The 16006-nt window shown below is 41.6% G+C and overlaps 1 protein-coding gene across 4 annotated transcripts in view; it reads right to left on the bottom strand.

The window, feature by feature from the left end:
* The window catches only part of AMMECR1 (AMMECR nuclear protein 1), a 112413-nt gene that overhangs the window by 8196 nt on the left and 88211 nt on the right, over window positions 1-16006 (bottom strand). For all 4 annotated transcript variants that reach the window (XM_084639815.1, XM_084639816.1, XM_084639817.1 and 1 more), the window contains 2 exons: window positions 13988-14078; window positions 11978-12074 (listed from right to left, as the gene is read on the bottom strand). In XM_084639815.1, coding sequence (XP_084495941.1) covers window positions 11978-12074; window positions 13988-14078 — 188 coding nt within the window. Of the gene's footprint in view, window positions 1-11977; window positions 12075-13987; window positions 14079-16006 lie in introns of those variants that run through there.

The following is a 16006-nucleotide window of genomic DNA, read 5'->3' as shown; positions in this document are numbered from 1 at the left end:
TGTGGAGTTATGGAATGTTACTATGAAAACTGCTGTTATCATGAATACCGATACAGATCAGATATATGCGAATCCTCCACTTCAGACAGAACCTGCAGTGGGTACACACCAGGCAAGACACAATGGGGCATACTTAATGTTAATGATCATGCTTTGATCACACAAAAGTTATGCTAAAAAATGGATGCATCCTAGGGGAAAACCAGCTTTACCCATCCTCTGAGGGTGCAGAGTTGTGGGGGAAAGGAAAGTTACCAACCACAAAACAAACAGCAACAGAGAGAGACAGACAGGAAGAGGGAGCACTGGACAGAAGAAAGCAAAGTCACAAGCTGGGGGAAGGAAACTTCATGAGGGAAAAGCTACCCTATACGTAACAGCTTGCCCTGCCTGCCATCCTGGATACAGATGGCCTCCAAGGACTCCCAAGAGACAGAGACAAACACCTACAAGATCTCTATCAAGCATTCTTAAAACTACAATACCCACCTGCTGAAGTGAAAAAACAGACTGACAGAGCCAGAAGAGTACCCAGAAGTCACCTACTGCAGGACAGGCCCAACAAAGAAAATAACAGAACGCCACTAGCTGTCACCTTCAGTCCCCAACTAAAACCTCTCCAGTGCATCATCAAAGATCTACAACCTATCCTGAAAAATGATCCCTCACTCTCACAGATCTTGGGAAACTGACCAGTACAGCAAATACTCTCCATCAACCACACAACAAAAACACTAACCCAGGAACCTATCCCTGCAACAAAGCCCAATGCAACTCTGTCCACATATTTATTCAAGTGACACTATCATAGGACCTAATCACATTAGCCACGCCATCAGGCTCGTTCACCTTCACATCTACCAATGTGATATATGCCATCATGTGCCAGCAAAGCCCCTCTGCCATGTACATTGGCCAAACCGGACAGTCTCTATGTAAAAGAATAAATGGACACAAATCTGACATCAGGAATCATAACATCCAAAAACCAGTAGGAGAACACTTCAACTTCCCTTTCCACTCAGTAAAAGATTTAAGGGCGGCAATTTTGCAAAGAAAAGCTTCAAAAACAGACTCCAACAAGAAACTGCTGAGCTTGAATTAATATGCAAACTAGATACCATTAACTTGGGTTTGAATAGAGACTGGGAGTGGCTGGGTCATTACACATATTGAATCTATTTCCCCATGTTAAATATCGTCACACCTTCTTGTCAACTGTCTAAATGGGCCATCTTGATTATCATTACAAAAGTTTTTTTCTCCTGCTGATAATAGCTCATCTTAATTGATTAGCCTCTTACAGTTTGTATGGCAACTTCCACCTTCTCTCTCTCTCTCTCTGTGTATCATATATATATAATCTTCTTACTATATGTTCCACTGTATGCATTTGATGAAGTGGGCTGTAGCCCACGAAAGCTTATGCTCTAATAAATTTGTTAGTCTCTAAGGTGCCGCAAGTACTCTTGTTCTTTTTGAGGATACAGACTAACGCGGCTGCTACTCTGAAACCAAGAGACAGGTGATCTAACAAGGCGCATTGTGTTTAGGATCTTAGTTATGATCTATAGGATCTGACTCTCTTTTGCTTTATATGATTAAGTAAAAGAGTAATTACATGTTAGACTTGTGAAGCATTTAGCACAGATGTTTTACACATAAAATGGTGGTTAACCTTCCATAACTGTAGCTCGTCATGTGCTGCATATGTCCTTTGCACTCTATGTCTGCATGTGCCCTGAGCACAGTCGCTGGAAATTTTCCCCTCAGTGGTACCCAAAGGGTGTCACACGCCTTAGTGCCGGTATAAAGCGACAATCGACCCCTCAGTTCCTTCTTTCCAGAAAACTCTGATGTAGAGGGGCAGGTCATGGAATGGACACGCACAAAACATCTCAAACAACAACAGTTACAGAAGGTTACTAACTGGTTTTTCTTCTTTGTGTGATTGCACATGTGCATTCCACTCTAGGTGACTCCCAAACAGTTGGCTAGGTGGAGGAAACGGAGTTCATGGACACACTGACTGCAGAACAGTTTGCCCAAATTTGGCATAAATCTCTGGCCTGTTGAGTGATTGTGTAATGGGAGGAGAACGTGTGCACTGATGACCAGTTCACTGCTTTACAAATATCGTGAACAGGAATCTGCGCTAGGAAAGAGAGATGTGTCATTTGAAAAAACGGCTCGGTTACCCACCCAGGTTTGGAAAGTTGATACTGCTGCAAGGTGAACCTTGAAAGAGGAGATTAGCTTAGACCTGCTGCTTCAGGTACAATAGATATTCAAGTCTTTCTTTCTTATCAAGATGACTCCATGGGCGAGACTCCATGTTGCAACGCCCACTTTGAAAGGTAAGTAGTCCTGGTGGAGGGCTTTCTACTACCTGACAGAATCTGAGAAACTTGCTCTGAGCAAGCCTGCTCGCTGGGATTTAGCCATGAAGCTTCCAGGCTGATAGGTGAAGGAAGCTCAGGTTTGAGTGGAACAGCGACTGTGGTCCTGAGAGATCAGGTCCTGGGGTAATGGAAGCAGGACTGGTGTGGCCACTGAGAGGCTCAGCAGAGTGGAGACTAATGTTGGCAGGACCATGCTAGGGCTACCAGAATGACCTGGTCTTGGTCCCGCTTGAGGTACTCTGTGCATGAGCAGGATAGGGGGAAAAGGATAGTAAAGATGTCCCATCCACAGTAGCGGAAAGGTTTCTATGATAGAATCTGGAGTGTGGCCTTGTAGGGAGCAGAACTGGGGACCCTTTCTGTTGTACTTGATTGCAAACAGGTCTACGTGGGGCATCCCCCACTGCTGGAATACGTCCCTCACCACATCCAGGCGAAGGGACCACTCTTGGTGACTGGAGAAAGACCTGCTGAGGCAATCTGCCAGCTCATTTTGTGTTCCTGGACAAGAGAGGCAAGAGCAAGCTCCTCCATGCCCAGTGAGATAAAACATGGCTGCAGTGTTGTTCATGAGAACAAACAAGTTTCTGCCCATAATGTGGGGCATGAAGGTCTGACAGGCCAGGTGAACTGCTGTGAATTCCCTGACATTGATGCGGAGTGAAAGTTCCTCCGGAGACCAAAGGTCATGAGTTCTGAGGGGCCCTAGATGAGCTCTCCACCCTAGTGCTGACATTGAGACCAAGGTCATAGCCGGTTGAGGGTGTATAAAGAGAATGCTCACACAAACAGCGAGCAGATCGAACCACCAATTCATAGATACTAAGGTCAGAAGGGACCATTATGATCATCTAGTCTGACCTCCTGCACAACGCAGGCCACAGAATTTCACCCACCCACTCCTGCAAAAAACCTCTCACCTATGTTTGAGCTATTGAAGTCCTCAAATTGTGGTTTAAAGACTTCAAGGAGTAGAGAATCCTCCAGCAAGTGACCTGTGCCCCATGCTACAGAGGAAGGCGAAAAACCTCCAGGGCCTCTTCCAATCTGCCCTGGAGGAAAATTCCTTCCCGACCCCAAATATGACGATCAGCTAAACCCTGAGCATATGGGCAAGATTCACCAGCCAGATATTACAGAAAATTCTTTCCTGGGTAACTCAGATCCCACCCCATCTAACATCCTATCATAGGCCATTAGGCCTATTTACAATGAATATTTAATTACCAAAACCATGTTATCCCATCATACCATCGCCTCCATAAACTTATCGAGTTTAATCTTAAAGCCAGATAGATCTTTTGCCCCCACTGCTTCCCTTGGAAGGCTATTCCAAAACTTCACTCCTCTGATGGTTAGAAACCATCATCTAATTTCAAGTCTAAACTTCCTGGTGGCCAGTTTATATCCATTTGTTCTTGTGTCCACATTGGTACTGAGCTTAAATAATTCCTCTCCCTCTCTGGTATTTATCCCTCTGATATATTTATAGAGAGCAATCATATCTCCCCTCAACCTTCTTTTAGTTAGGTTAAACAAGTTAAACAAGCCAAGCTCCTTGAGACTCCTTTCATAAGACAAGTTTTCCATTCTTCGGATCATCCTAGTAGCCCTTCTCTGTACCTGTTCCAATTTGAATTCATCCTTCTTAAACATGGGAGACCAGAACTGCACACAGTATTCCAGGTGAGGTCTCACCAGTGCCTTGTATAATGGTACTAAAACCTCCTTATCCCTATTGGAAATACCTCTCCTGATGCATCCCAAGACCACATTAGCTTTTTTCACAGCCATATCACATGGGCGGCTCAATCATCCTATGATCAACCAATACTCCAAGGTCCTTCTCCTCCTCTGTTACTTCTAATTGATGCGTCCCCAGCTTATAACTAAAATTCTTGTTATTAATCCCTAAAGGCATGACCTTACACTTCTCACTATTAAATTTCATCCTATTACTATTACTCCAGTTTACAAGGTCATCCAGATCCTCCTATATGATATCCCTGTCCTTCTCTAAATTGGCAATACCTCCCAGCTTTGTATCATCTACAAACTTTATTAGCACACTCCCACTTTTTGTGCTGAGATCAGTAATAAAAAGATTAAATAATATTGGTCCCAAAACTGATCCTTGAGGAACTCCACTGGTAACCTCCTGCCAGCCTGACAGTTCACCTTTCAGTAGGACCCGTTGTAGCCTTCCCTTTAACCAATTCCTTATCCACCTTTCCATTTTCATATTGATCCCCATCTTTTCCAATTTAACTACTAATTCCCCATGTGGCACAGTACCAAATGCCTTACTGAAATTTAGGTAAATTAGATCCACTGCGTTTCCTTTGTCTAAAAAATCTGTTACTTTCTCAAAGAAGGAGATCAGGTTGGTTTGGCACGATCTACCTTTTGTAAAACCATGTTGTATTTTGTCCCATTTACCATTGACTTCAATGTCCTTAACTACCTTCTCCTTCAAAATTTTTTCCAAGACCTTGAATACTACAGGTGTCAAACTAACAGGCCTATAGTTATCCGGATCACGTTTTTCCCCTTTTTTAAAAATAGGAACTATGTTAGCAATTCTCCAATCATACGGTACAACCCCTGAGTTTACAGATTCATTAAAAATTCTTGCTAATGGTCTTGCAATTTCAAGCGCCAGTTCCTTTAATATTCTTGGATAAAGATTATCTGGGCCCCCCGATTTAGTCCCATTAAGCTGTCTGAGTTTCGCTTCTACTTCAGATATGGTAATATCTACCTCCATATCCTCATTCCTATTTGTCATGCTACCATTATCCCTAAGATCCTCTTTAGCTTTATTAAAGACTGAGGCGAAGTATTTGTTTAGGTATTGGGCCCCGCCTAGATTATCCTTGACCTCTGCTCCATCCTCAGTGTTTAGCGGTCCCACTTCTTCTTTCTTTTTCTTTTTATTTATATGGCTATAGAACCTTTTACTATTGGTTTTAATTTCCTTTGCAAGGTCCAACTCTACTTTACTTTTAGCCTGTCTCACTTTATCCCTACATGTTCTGACCTCAATAAGGTAGCTTTCCTTGCTGATCCCTCCCATCTTCCACTCCCTGTATGCTTTCTGCTTTTTCTTAATCACCTCTCTGAGATGCTTGCTCATCCAGCTTGGTCTACAACTCCTGCCTATGAATTTTTTCCCCTTTCTTGGGATGCAGGCTTCCGATAGCTTCTGCAGCTTTGATTTAAAATAATCCCAGGCCTCCTCTACCTTTAGATCCATACATTCTTCAGTACAATCCACTTCCCTAACTAATTTCCTTAATTTTTTAAAGTCAGACCTTTTGAAATAAAAAACCCTAGTTGCAGATTTTTTTGTTAATCCTTCTGTTCAGTTTGAACTGAATTAGCTCATGATCACTTGAACCAAGATTATTATCCCCTACAACCATTTCTTCTATGAGGTCCTCACTACTCACCAAAACCAAATCTAAAATGGCATCCCCTCTAGTCGGTTCAGCAACTACTTGATGAAGGAATCCATCAGCTATCGCATCTAGGAAAATCTGAGCCCTATCATTATTACTAGCACTCGTCCTCCAGTCTATATCTGGGAAGTTAAAGTCTCCCATGATCACACAGTTTCCATTAGTATTTACTTTATTAAAAACATTAAAAAGGGCTCTATCCATATCCAAATTAGATCCCGGAGGTCTATAGCACACCCCAAGCACTATCCCAGGGGAGGCTCTAATAGTTTTCTTCCCCAATGTAATTTTTGCCCAGACGGACTCTGTCTTATCCATTCCATCGCTTCTTATTTCTTTACATTCAACCTCATCATTGATATACAGTGCTACTCCACCACCTTTACCTTTATTTTGGTCTTTCCTAAACAGCACATACCCTTCAATACCTGTAGCCCAGTCATGACGACTATTCCACCATGTTTCTGTTATCCCTATATCATCTGGTTTCACTTCCTGCACCAGTAGCTCTAGTTCCTCCATTTTGTTACCTAGGCTCCTCGCATTGGTGTACAAACATCTTAATTTTTGCTATTTGGCCTCACTCACATTTTGTACCATATTAGGCACGGTCATTCTACAGCCAGTATAACCTATTAGACTGGTATCCACACTGCCCTTCCTCCTTGTATACATTCTCCTACCCACAGCTGTATCCTTTCTTACTTCATTTTCTTCCCTCTCAATGCTAAAATCCGGCGTGGAGATTACCTGGACAACTTCCAACCATCTTCCCCAAATTCCTAGTTTAAAGCTCTCTTAATCAGTTGTGCCAGCCTCCATCCTAGAAGTCTATTTCTTTCCCTACTCAGATGAAGTCCATCCCGAGAGAACTGCCCTCTGTCCATGAATGCCTCCCAGTGGCCATACATCCCAAAGCCCTCCTTATAGCACCACAATTGAGGGAGACGAGGACCCCAGGAGGTTCTGTGAGTAGAGTGTCCAGATGGTGGTGGTTTGGTGAGTACACTGAGGCCAGCCATGTCTGGAGAAACTTGAGGGGCCTTGCATGTTGTACCACATAAGTACATGTGACCTAACAGTCTCATACAATTTTGGGCTATTGTGATTGGATGACCTCTGAGGTGTGTTAACATCCTTCTGGGAGGTAGGCCTTGACCTGAGTAGAGTTGAACACTGCTCCAGTGAACTCTATCCTTTGTGCCCGAGTGAGGGTAGACTGCTCTACATTTATCAGAAGGCTTAGGGACTTGAACACTACCTGAGCCCTGGACCAGCTCTTGTCTAGTCAGTCATCTAGATAAGGGTAGACCTGCACCCCTAAACTTCCTCAGGAAGACTGCCACTATTGCCATACATTTTGTGAACACTCATGGAGCTGCAGACAGGCTGAATGGGAGGACCATGAACTGTTAGTACAAATGGTTCACTATGAATCTGAGGAACCTTGTGTGTCCTTGGTGTATGGATATATGAATAGGCATCTCTTTAATGGAGGATGGCATACCAATCCCTAGGATCCAGAAAGGGAATAACTGTTGAGCTGACACAGGTCTAAAATCAGTCTGAGACCTCCCTTGGCTTTTTGGATTAGAAAATAATGGGGGTAGAACCCCTTCCACAGCTCCCACCCAAAGCAGAGATTGAACCTCTGGGGCCAGAAGCTCTTTGTGAGGAGGGTCACTGAAGAGGGGGAAGGAGGGAGGGTGAGAAAGAGGGGCAGAAATAAACTGGAGGGTGTATCCCACTTCCACTGTGCTCAACACCCAAAGGTCCATGGTGATACAGGACCACATGCTGAGCAAGTGGGAAAGGCTAAAGGCAGTTTGTAAACAAAGGAGAAACAGGGTCTGGCATAGAAGTGTAGAACAGAAAGGGACTTCAAGAAGTCTTCTGGTCCAGTCCCATGCACTCAAAGCAGGATTAAGTATTATCTAGACCATCCCTGATAGGTGTTTGTCTAACCTGTTCTTAAAAATCTCCAATGGTGGAGATTCCACAACCTCCCTAGGTAATTTATTCCAGTGTTTAACTATGCTGACAGTTAGGAAGCTTTTCCTAATGTCCAACCTAAACTGCCCTTGCTGCAATTTAAGCACAGTACTGGACAGGCTGTTGGGGCCTACAGTGCTTCCTTGAAGGCGCTGATGTGTACAGTTCAAGGGACTTAAGGGTTCCCCTGGAGTCTTTTAATCCATGAAGCTTCAACAAGTACATCCTGCAGCGTTTGCTGGACCTCCTGTGGGAGTCCCAAGGACAGTAGTCATGAACTCCTGCTTATGTCCACTGCCAAAACCATGGACCTGGTTGCTGAGCCAGCCACATCCAAAGCGGTTTGCAACGAGACACTTGCCACTGATTTTCCCTTGTCCACCAGTGAGGGACCTAACCTCTTGCGGGACCAAGTCTTCGAACTTCTGCATGGAGTCCAACATGTTAAAATCATACCTGCCCCGCAGCGCCTGTTGGTCTGCAATTTTGAGTTGTAACCCTCCTAGTAGAATAAATTTTCCTACCAAACAAATCCAGTTTCTTTGAGTCCTCTGATTTTTGGGGTTGCACCCTGATAGGGTGACCAGATAGAAAGTGTGAAAAATTGGGATGGGGGGCAGGGTGAAGAGGTAATAGGCACCTATATAAGAAAAAGACCCAAAAACCAGGACTGTCCCTATAAAATTTGGGACTTCTGGTCACCCTACACAATGAATATGCCCTGGAAACTGGGGGAAACCCCCACGGATTCCAAAAGGGCCACTGGACTGGCGTAAGTCCCCAGTGACCTCCTGGCCATGCACTCGATGGTAACCCTGAGCCTGGGCAGCAGCAAATGACTCCAGCACAGTATTGGTAGTGCTCTGTGTTGCAGATGTAGACACTCATCTGGTACTGGACTCGAAGGTGCCTGTGTAAGTGCCAGAGTCAACGGTGCCGACTTCTGCAGTACTGAGCCAGAGGAGTGACCTGGTTTAGATCTAACTCGACTCGGGTCCCCATGCCTGGCCATCTTCGTTGGTGATTGGTGCCAGGACTCGGGTATGGCAGGAGAAGCACTCCTTACCAACGCTGAGTCACTCAGTGCTGAGACTCGCCAACCTGGCTCAGATGGAGGTCTCAGTGCGGTTCCATGAGCAAAAACTTCAGCCTGGCCTCCCGATCCTTCTTTGTGCAAGGTTTAAAGTCTCTGCAGATTTGGCAATGGTCCCCACCATGAACTTCACCTAGGCACTTGCAGCTTGAGTGCGGGTAGGTCAGGAGCATAGCCTTGTTGCAGGAGGTGAGGGCTCAAAGCCCGGTGACCGAGGCATGCCTCAGCACCAGAGAACGGACTGCTAAAAACTGCTAAATCACCAAGTTACAGAACTTCACTAAAACTAATTACAACTAACTATACAAATATAAGAAAAAGACCACTGAGAGAGCCTGCCAAAGCAAGGTCACTGGAACTGCTATCCACCACAGCGGTAAGAAGGAACTGAGGAAGTGTGGGGTCAGGTGGGTGATTTATATTGGCACTATAGGTGCATGGCATCAGAGGGCACTTGAGCCGCCCTGATGGGTACCACTGAGGAAAACATTTCTGGTGACTGTGCTTGGGGTGCTTGCAAACTTACAGTGGAATGCACATGTGCAATCACTCAAACAGGAACTACAGTTCCTCAAGAGAAAACTAAACTGTAATCAGAAACTTCACTCCTTTAGGAGGAAGTTCTAGGAGAGGGTGTGTTTAAACACGGGGGAGTCTGAAGGGTCAGCACAGCACTCAGGGGCTAAGCAGCTTGACAGCGGGTTCCTGCTCTCAGAAGAGGGTGCCAGAAAAAAGGTTAGGGTTTCAACAGTAGCCTAGGGAACTGAGAATTGGAGCATTCAGGCTCCAGAGGCGTAAAACACACAAGAGATGCAGAGACACAGAAAGTTTCCCTTCATAACAGTCCAGTGGGTAGCCAGCAAGGGGGAGCACATGGCCAGATCTGTGATACTGGGATCTTACATCTACTTTGGATTGTCACACATGAAAATAAAGGACAGACATTTTGTCCTGCCTCTTAGTTTCTTTTCTCCTAGTTTCAGTACTTGGGGTGATATACATGGGACAAGTATTCCTACATCTCTCTCTCTTTCTCTGTCTCATGTTGCTATATTAAAATAAATGAAAAAGAGTGGCTGTCTACAAAAAGATGTGGGAAGTAATTTTATATTTAGCAGTTACTATACTGGTATCACTGTTGGAGTAATGACATCTGGAGCTTTCTACAGAGGACTGGCTTTTGTTATGAATGTCAGTGACAAATCTGGTTCTGCCACTACCTGCATGCAGAAAGGAGAATCTAAATAGGAATGAGACACACAAACTAGGAGAAAAGAGAATTAAAACCCAAACCTGTCTTTCCTTTTAAAGTGTCTAAGATACTTCATAACAAATTTTTAATCTATGGGGACAATCCAAAATTAAATCAAGTGTTCAGTAGGAGGCAGGAAATTTCATGCAGTTTTAGTAGAGAAACAGGTTCTGTAACACAGATAGACCAAATTTGACTTTTGCTCAAAGACTAAGTCTGAGCAATAATGCTTTGTATAATATATTGGCCTCGTGTGGGTGATCATGACTTTCTGTAGTGGCTGTTCTCAGCAACCATGCAACCTGATACTTAGTTCAGTGCTATAGGTGGCCTATGCTTTGGTGCTGAAGATCCTAAGTTCTGTTCCTTCTAATGTATGAAGGTGGGTGCTTACCACGGGGCTACCCTGAAAATCTGAGAGAGAGAGAAATCAGTGGCTTGCTAAGGATGCATATATTACTCTTGCTGTGCCTTAACAGGATCTTTAAGTTTTAGTTCTGCAAAGGAGTACTAATGAGAGATTCTTCTCCATGGTTCTTTCGGGAACAACATGTCCTGGGGTATTGTGCTAAATGAAACAAAATATGCCAAATGGACTTTAGAAGGCCTTATTTTACTATAGCCTCATGGCCCGTTGATGATGAACTTATAGAGAAAGGTCTTATTTGAATAGACATAATGGCTTGAGAAGAGTATTGACAGCATGATGGTTGACTGAGGTAGAACTTCACTACCACCTTTGGAAGGAATTTAGGGCAAGAGTGTAGCACTACCTTATACTTAAACCGATTTGTCTAAGTGAGTCCAGTCACTGAGGCTTGAAGGGAATTAAGTGTCTAAAATGAAGTAACTGTCACCAAGGAAAAATCTTTCTAGAGACATTTTATCAGCTTTCCTGTCTCCAGGAATGGTAAACTATTACCAATGGTATCTTTGGAGAAGTGAAAAGGACTTATTTGTATTTCTTTTTTCTCTGACTCTTAGTAGATAACCACCTGACCAAATTGAGAATTCTGCAGTCTTTCAATTTTGTAATTTATGTATTTTTCAAGTGTATAACAATGTACCTCTCTAGGTGCATGCAGAACTGCCCCTATAAAACCACATTTCTACATCATTCAGTTGACAGTGTGTCCACTACAAAGGAGAAGGTAATTCTCAAAGCACTAAAAGTCAACAAACGCTGCCTGGTTTGTGTGGAGGGAGTGAAGTCCCCAGCCCAACAATATAGGGACTGTCAGCCTGATTAACCCAGCTGTAGGGGTAATGTTATGTAATGTATCACCTTCCTTTCAGAAAGGCTGGGAGGGTACTGTAGTTTCCTAGCAGGGGCATATGAAGCACCTGCACAAGCTGAACTTTAGAATTTTGAATGGTGACAGTGCCTAATCTCCCTTGAACCCATGAGGGGATATCTATTACACCCGGTGCACTAACTTTGAAAACTAAGGGCTACCACACCCCTATAATTTTTCCAAGTTGCAATCTTTAAGCAGCAGCATGAAATAAAATACACAGAGGACTCTTGGAAAGACATACATTAAACAGCAGTTCATTCTTCCCTTGCTGGGTGGTGTTAACTCCTGTTACGATTAATGGAAGTTACAGACACACACCAAAAGAAGAAAGGACCACTGTTGCAGAAGATATTGTTAAATCTGTTATTATGAAGGAAGACTTTACCATCAATATTTTAGCAGATGTCTACAGGAAATAAACAAACTGGGGCAATATTGAAATAACAAAACATATCTGTCATGTATCCCCTAATACATACCTGGTCAGTTTTATGGTTTTCCTGAACTCATTAGTAATTGGAGCTTTGTAGCCTCCTTTCCTCAATAAGGAATCTATGGTCTGAATGTGGTCCCATCCTGTTGAGTTTTATCAGAATAAAAATCAGCAAAGAGCATGTAATTAAACAGACTTTACATTAAAATATTACTTCATGTTATATTTTTGCATCTACTCTGCTGAAGTCCATTATAAACATTCCCATAGATCTGTAACAAGTAAATTCCTGTGTTCCTAAGAACAGCTTCTTGCAGGAAGTACCACATACAGGATTCTTCCTACATCAGAGTAAGTTATTGTGCAAAGCAAAGATCTTGCACATAGTTTAAAAGTAGATCCAAGACAGCCGCGTTTTCTGGATATGGGGAAACAAAAATTATACCCTTCCAAAGTCTAAAAGCTGTAAAAGAAAACGAGGACTTCATCCTACTATGGCAAGGTCATATATCACAGTAATCCTTTAAATCGTATTGAAATAAAATACATAGAACCACTTGAAAATCAAGTTTCTATTGGAAATATTGCATGTAAGCAATCTTAACTGGCTCAAAATGTGCTTTCAGAGGTGCAGGTGGAGGATAGAAAAATCCTATCCCTCATCATCAAATGGTATGGGGTCTCACAGACCTCTCTGTAAGTGCCACTGTTAACTTTAATAGTGATTTTTCCAATTTCAGAATTACAACATTAAACAGTTTGCTGGCGGTTGGCTTATAAATTTTTGGAGTATTAACCCACAATTAGTTTAGGTTAATTATGGTTCTCACCCAACAAGTCTTTTACACTATTTTAAAGCAATATATAAAGATCAAATTTTGAATACATGGTATCACAATAATATGTAGAAAATGAACTGTGCATCTTTTATTTATAAAACTGTTAGATGTGTTATTTCAGAAGTACACAATTGCTTAGATTATTCAGATAGATGCCTAACAAGACTAAATATATCATTTTGCTTTGTCTGTTTAATAAACCACATGTATAAAAACCTGTTTTTTTAAAAAGAACCCAAAATTATATATATAAAAATTTTGACCTAAAGAAGTTCACATAACAATTACATTTTATAAATATAGTGAAAGCTGTCTTAAGTGACCATATAAGGGCTCAGCAAAAACTGAAAGATGCAGATCTATAAGTACAGAACAAACAAAATTGTACTGGAAATCTTAGGGATAATTTTAAGTGGTCACTTGTAGACAAGGAGTTGTATAGTCAAGGTGATCCTTAGTGCAGATTCTTCTTTATCTCTTAACACAACAAATCCAAACATAAGGAGGCAAATGCAAAAACAATGCAAAAAATGAAAAAAACCCCCAGAGTCACGGCTAGAAGAGAAAACGTTAGTAAGTAGTTAGCGGATCAGCACCATATACTGGTATTAAACAGAACTAGTGTATATTGTTCTTTCAAATGATGAACTTACAAGTCTGTGCCTCTTTTAAAAGGGACACACTTTCATTTACAGAAGTATTTTGGGATATTCAGTATGAAACCAACTCCCTTCTACCCACCCAAGAAACAATGGGAAGCCAAAGCTCTTAAAGAGGATTAAGTGCCTGCAGTGAGAGCCTAACAAAAGAAAAATTTGCAGGTTGCGAAATAACTCCATTGTTAAAATCCATGAGCAGTCATCCCATCACTAAGTTAAATAAGTTTTGCATTTCACTGATTGTAGCAAGTTGGGTGTATGAAAAATGGCAGCTTTTAATTCGCACTGTACCACCCCCTACATCTTTTATTTTGCATATTGTTGCTACTTTACTGTTTGTTTCTGACTTCCTTAACAAACTGTTACAATTTACTGAAATCTTCTCAATAACGGGACTGATTTTATACAGGCATGTAAGTGGCATTTATAAGAGTCATTCCTTACAGTTAAGTATTGCTCCATCATCTGACATCAGTGCAAGGTCAAATATTGCATTTTAGGTTTATATGTATATTTAAATTCTTCACCAGATCATATGAAATAAAGTGCAACAATGACCTTGCTCCTTTGCAACCTCCGGTAAGTAGGTGGCGGTGCGTTTTGATCCTTTTTCATTGATGAATTCTATTCTAATGCCATGTACACCCACCTGAAAGAAATTGGCAGTTTTATTAGTACATTTAAAAATAATACAAGAAATTTCTAATGTGAAAAATCACAAGATGTGAGCCTTTTAAAGAAAGGTTTACCCAATTTTAGATTTTTTTAAAAAACATTTTCCAGGTAATTCCGAAGTGAATTTAGCCCTTTTTAATGGCGTCCAACTGACAGCCTGGTCAGGGCAGTGGCAGTACAAGCATGCCCTACAATTCCCCACCAAAGTACTTCATCTCTGACCTGAAGGGAACACCATTTGAGGGGAGAGTAGTTTGGTCTCCATGCCCATTCAGTGCTTGACCTCTCTTCTGATCCTGCCAACAGGGGTGTTATTAATGGATGTGAACACCTGTCCACCAAAAAAGTGAACCAAGGTCACCAGTTCCATTTCCTAGGCAACCAGTGTTGTGGTCTAATGACTTGTGGCCATGACAGCCGGGATCTTGTCTGAACTGGCAACCTAATGGTGAAAGGTTTGAGCTACTACCAATCCCTTGAGCTTTCCAGTCCATGAAATTTCCACTAATGTATGAAGAAGAGGTGTACAGGAATGAAAGGTATTTCAAAGCTTTGGGAAGCTAATCAACTTCAAATTCATATTTCCATATATTACAAGACTGTTTTCTAGTGTAAGGTCTACTGCCTACAATGAAGAAACCAACATTGCTGACAGACAGGAGCGACATGCGACTTTCATGAGATGTTCCAAATTCCTATAAGAACTAGGCTGGATGCTCTTTCGAGGCACTGTTTGCAAAAATAATGCGTGTGTACACAGCACTTCCCTATTTTCAAGGGTACAATAATTCTGCTGTAAACACATGTTCTTGATCAATTTGTCATAAGAGGCCTCCAGCTAGGAGTGAAATTTCTTACCAAAATTTAATAAACAGTTTTCAGTTACTTTTAAGTTACACAAAAGTAAACAAAATGTTAGTAGCCTCAGATTTTTATTCTTGTGCTCCTGTAAATAAGATTTGTTTTTACTTAAATTTGGAAGTCTTCAGGTGCATGTGGAAACATGAGTATTGTGTGTTTAAAAGCTTATAGTGTTATTTGGTTTAGATACCTGTTTTTTGGCACAAACTAATTTGATTTCAACAAAAAGTATAGAAAGATTTTTAGAATAAAGACTTACTCTAGAACAACTGCATGGCAGCCAAATTCAAAACCAAGGATTAATATAATGGAGCACATAGGCTCTCCAGGGCCAACTGTCCAATTAATACACAGATATTTCAAGGTAAATATTACACAGTTACTTTTGCTCTAGCATCTTCATATGGCTATAAGTGTGGGGTGAGGGGTGGGAGTTTATTCTGGCGACCTTGACTTGCAAATCCTCCTCCTCTTTATCAGTGCACCATGTCTTAAATATGATGAAACTTTTCTGAATGAAGATGTGAATCTCTAACCTCCTTCATAACAACTGGTCTCAATTAATCTCTCTTACATTTCTGAACCTAAACTTTCAAGTAAGCAGGTGTAATTTTGTTTTAGAAGCCAAATCTTACTCTTTGAAGGTGTAATTCAGAACCAGACGGTTCTATTATGACAAACTGAAATTTGGGAATGAAAAGTCTTTAAGCAGATCTCGCCTAATTTATTCTAGGATCAAGGAAACCAACTAGTAACTTTATGCAAACTGTAAGACCACATCTGAATAATGGGAAACTTCACACTAATACAAAGTGATGCACATCAACATGGTCCATCCATGTGAAGCTCAGGTGCCCCCTTTTATTATTGCATCTGTTTTTTTCAGATCAAATTTGCAAGACAAATTGATTAGAGCAGAAAAGTAATTACAGATTGAATTAACTGCCAAGATAAAACCCAAAATGTATCCTGACCAAAACATTTGTTTACATACAAACACTATCAGTTTTAAATTTTCCTACATACCAGAAACTGAAAAAA

Source organism: Lepidochelys olivacea (genome assembly GCF_965140295.1).
Source record: "Lepidochelys olivacea isolate rLepOli2 genome assembly, chromosome: 9".
NCBI classification, from domain to species: domain Eukaryota; kingdom Metazoa; phylum Chordata; order Testudines; family Cheloniidae; genus Lepidochelys; species Lepidochelys olivacea.
This window is presented reverse-complemented; position numbering and strand designations above follow the sequence as displayed.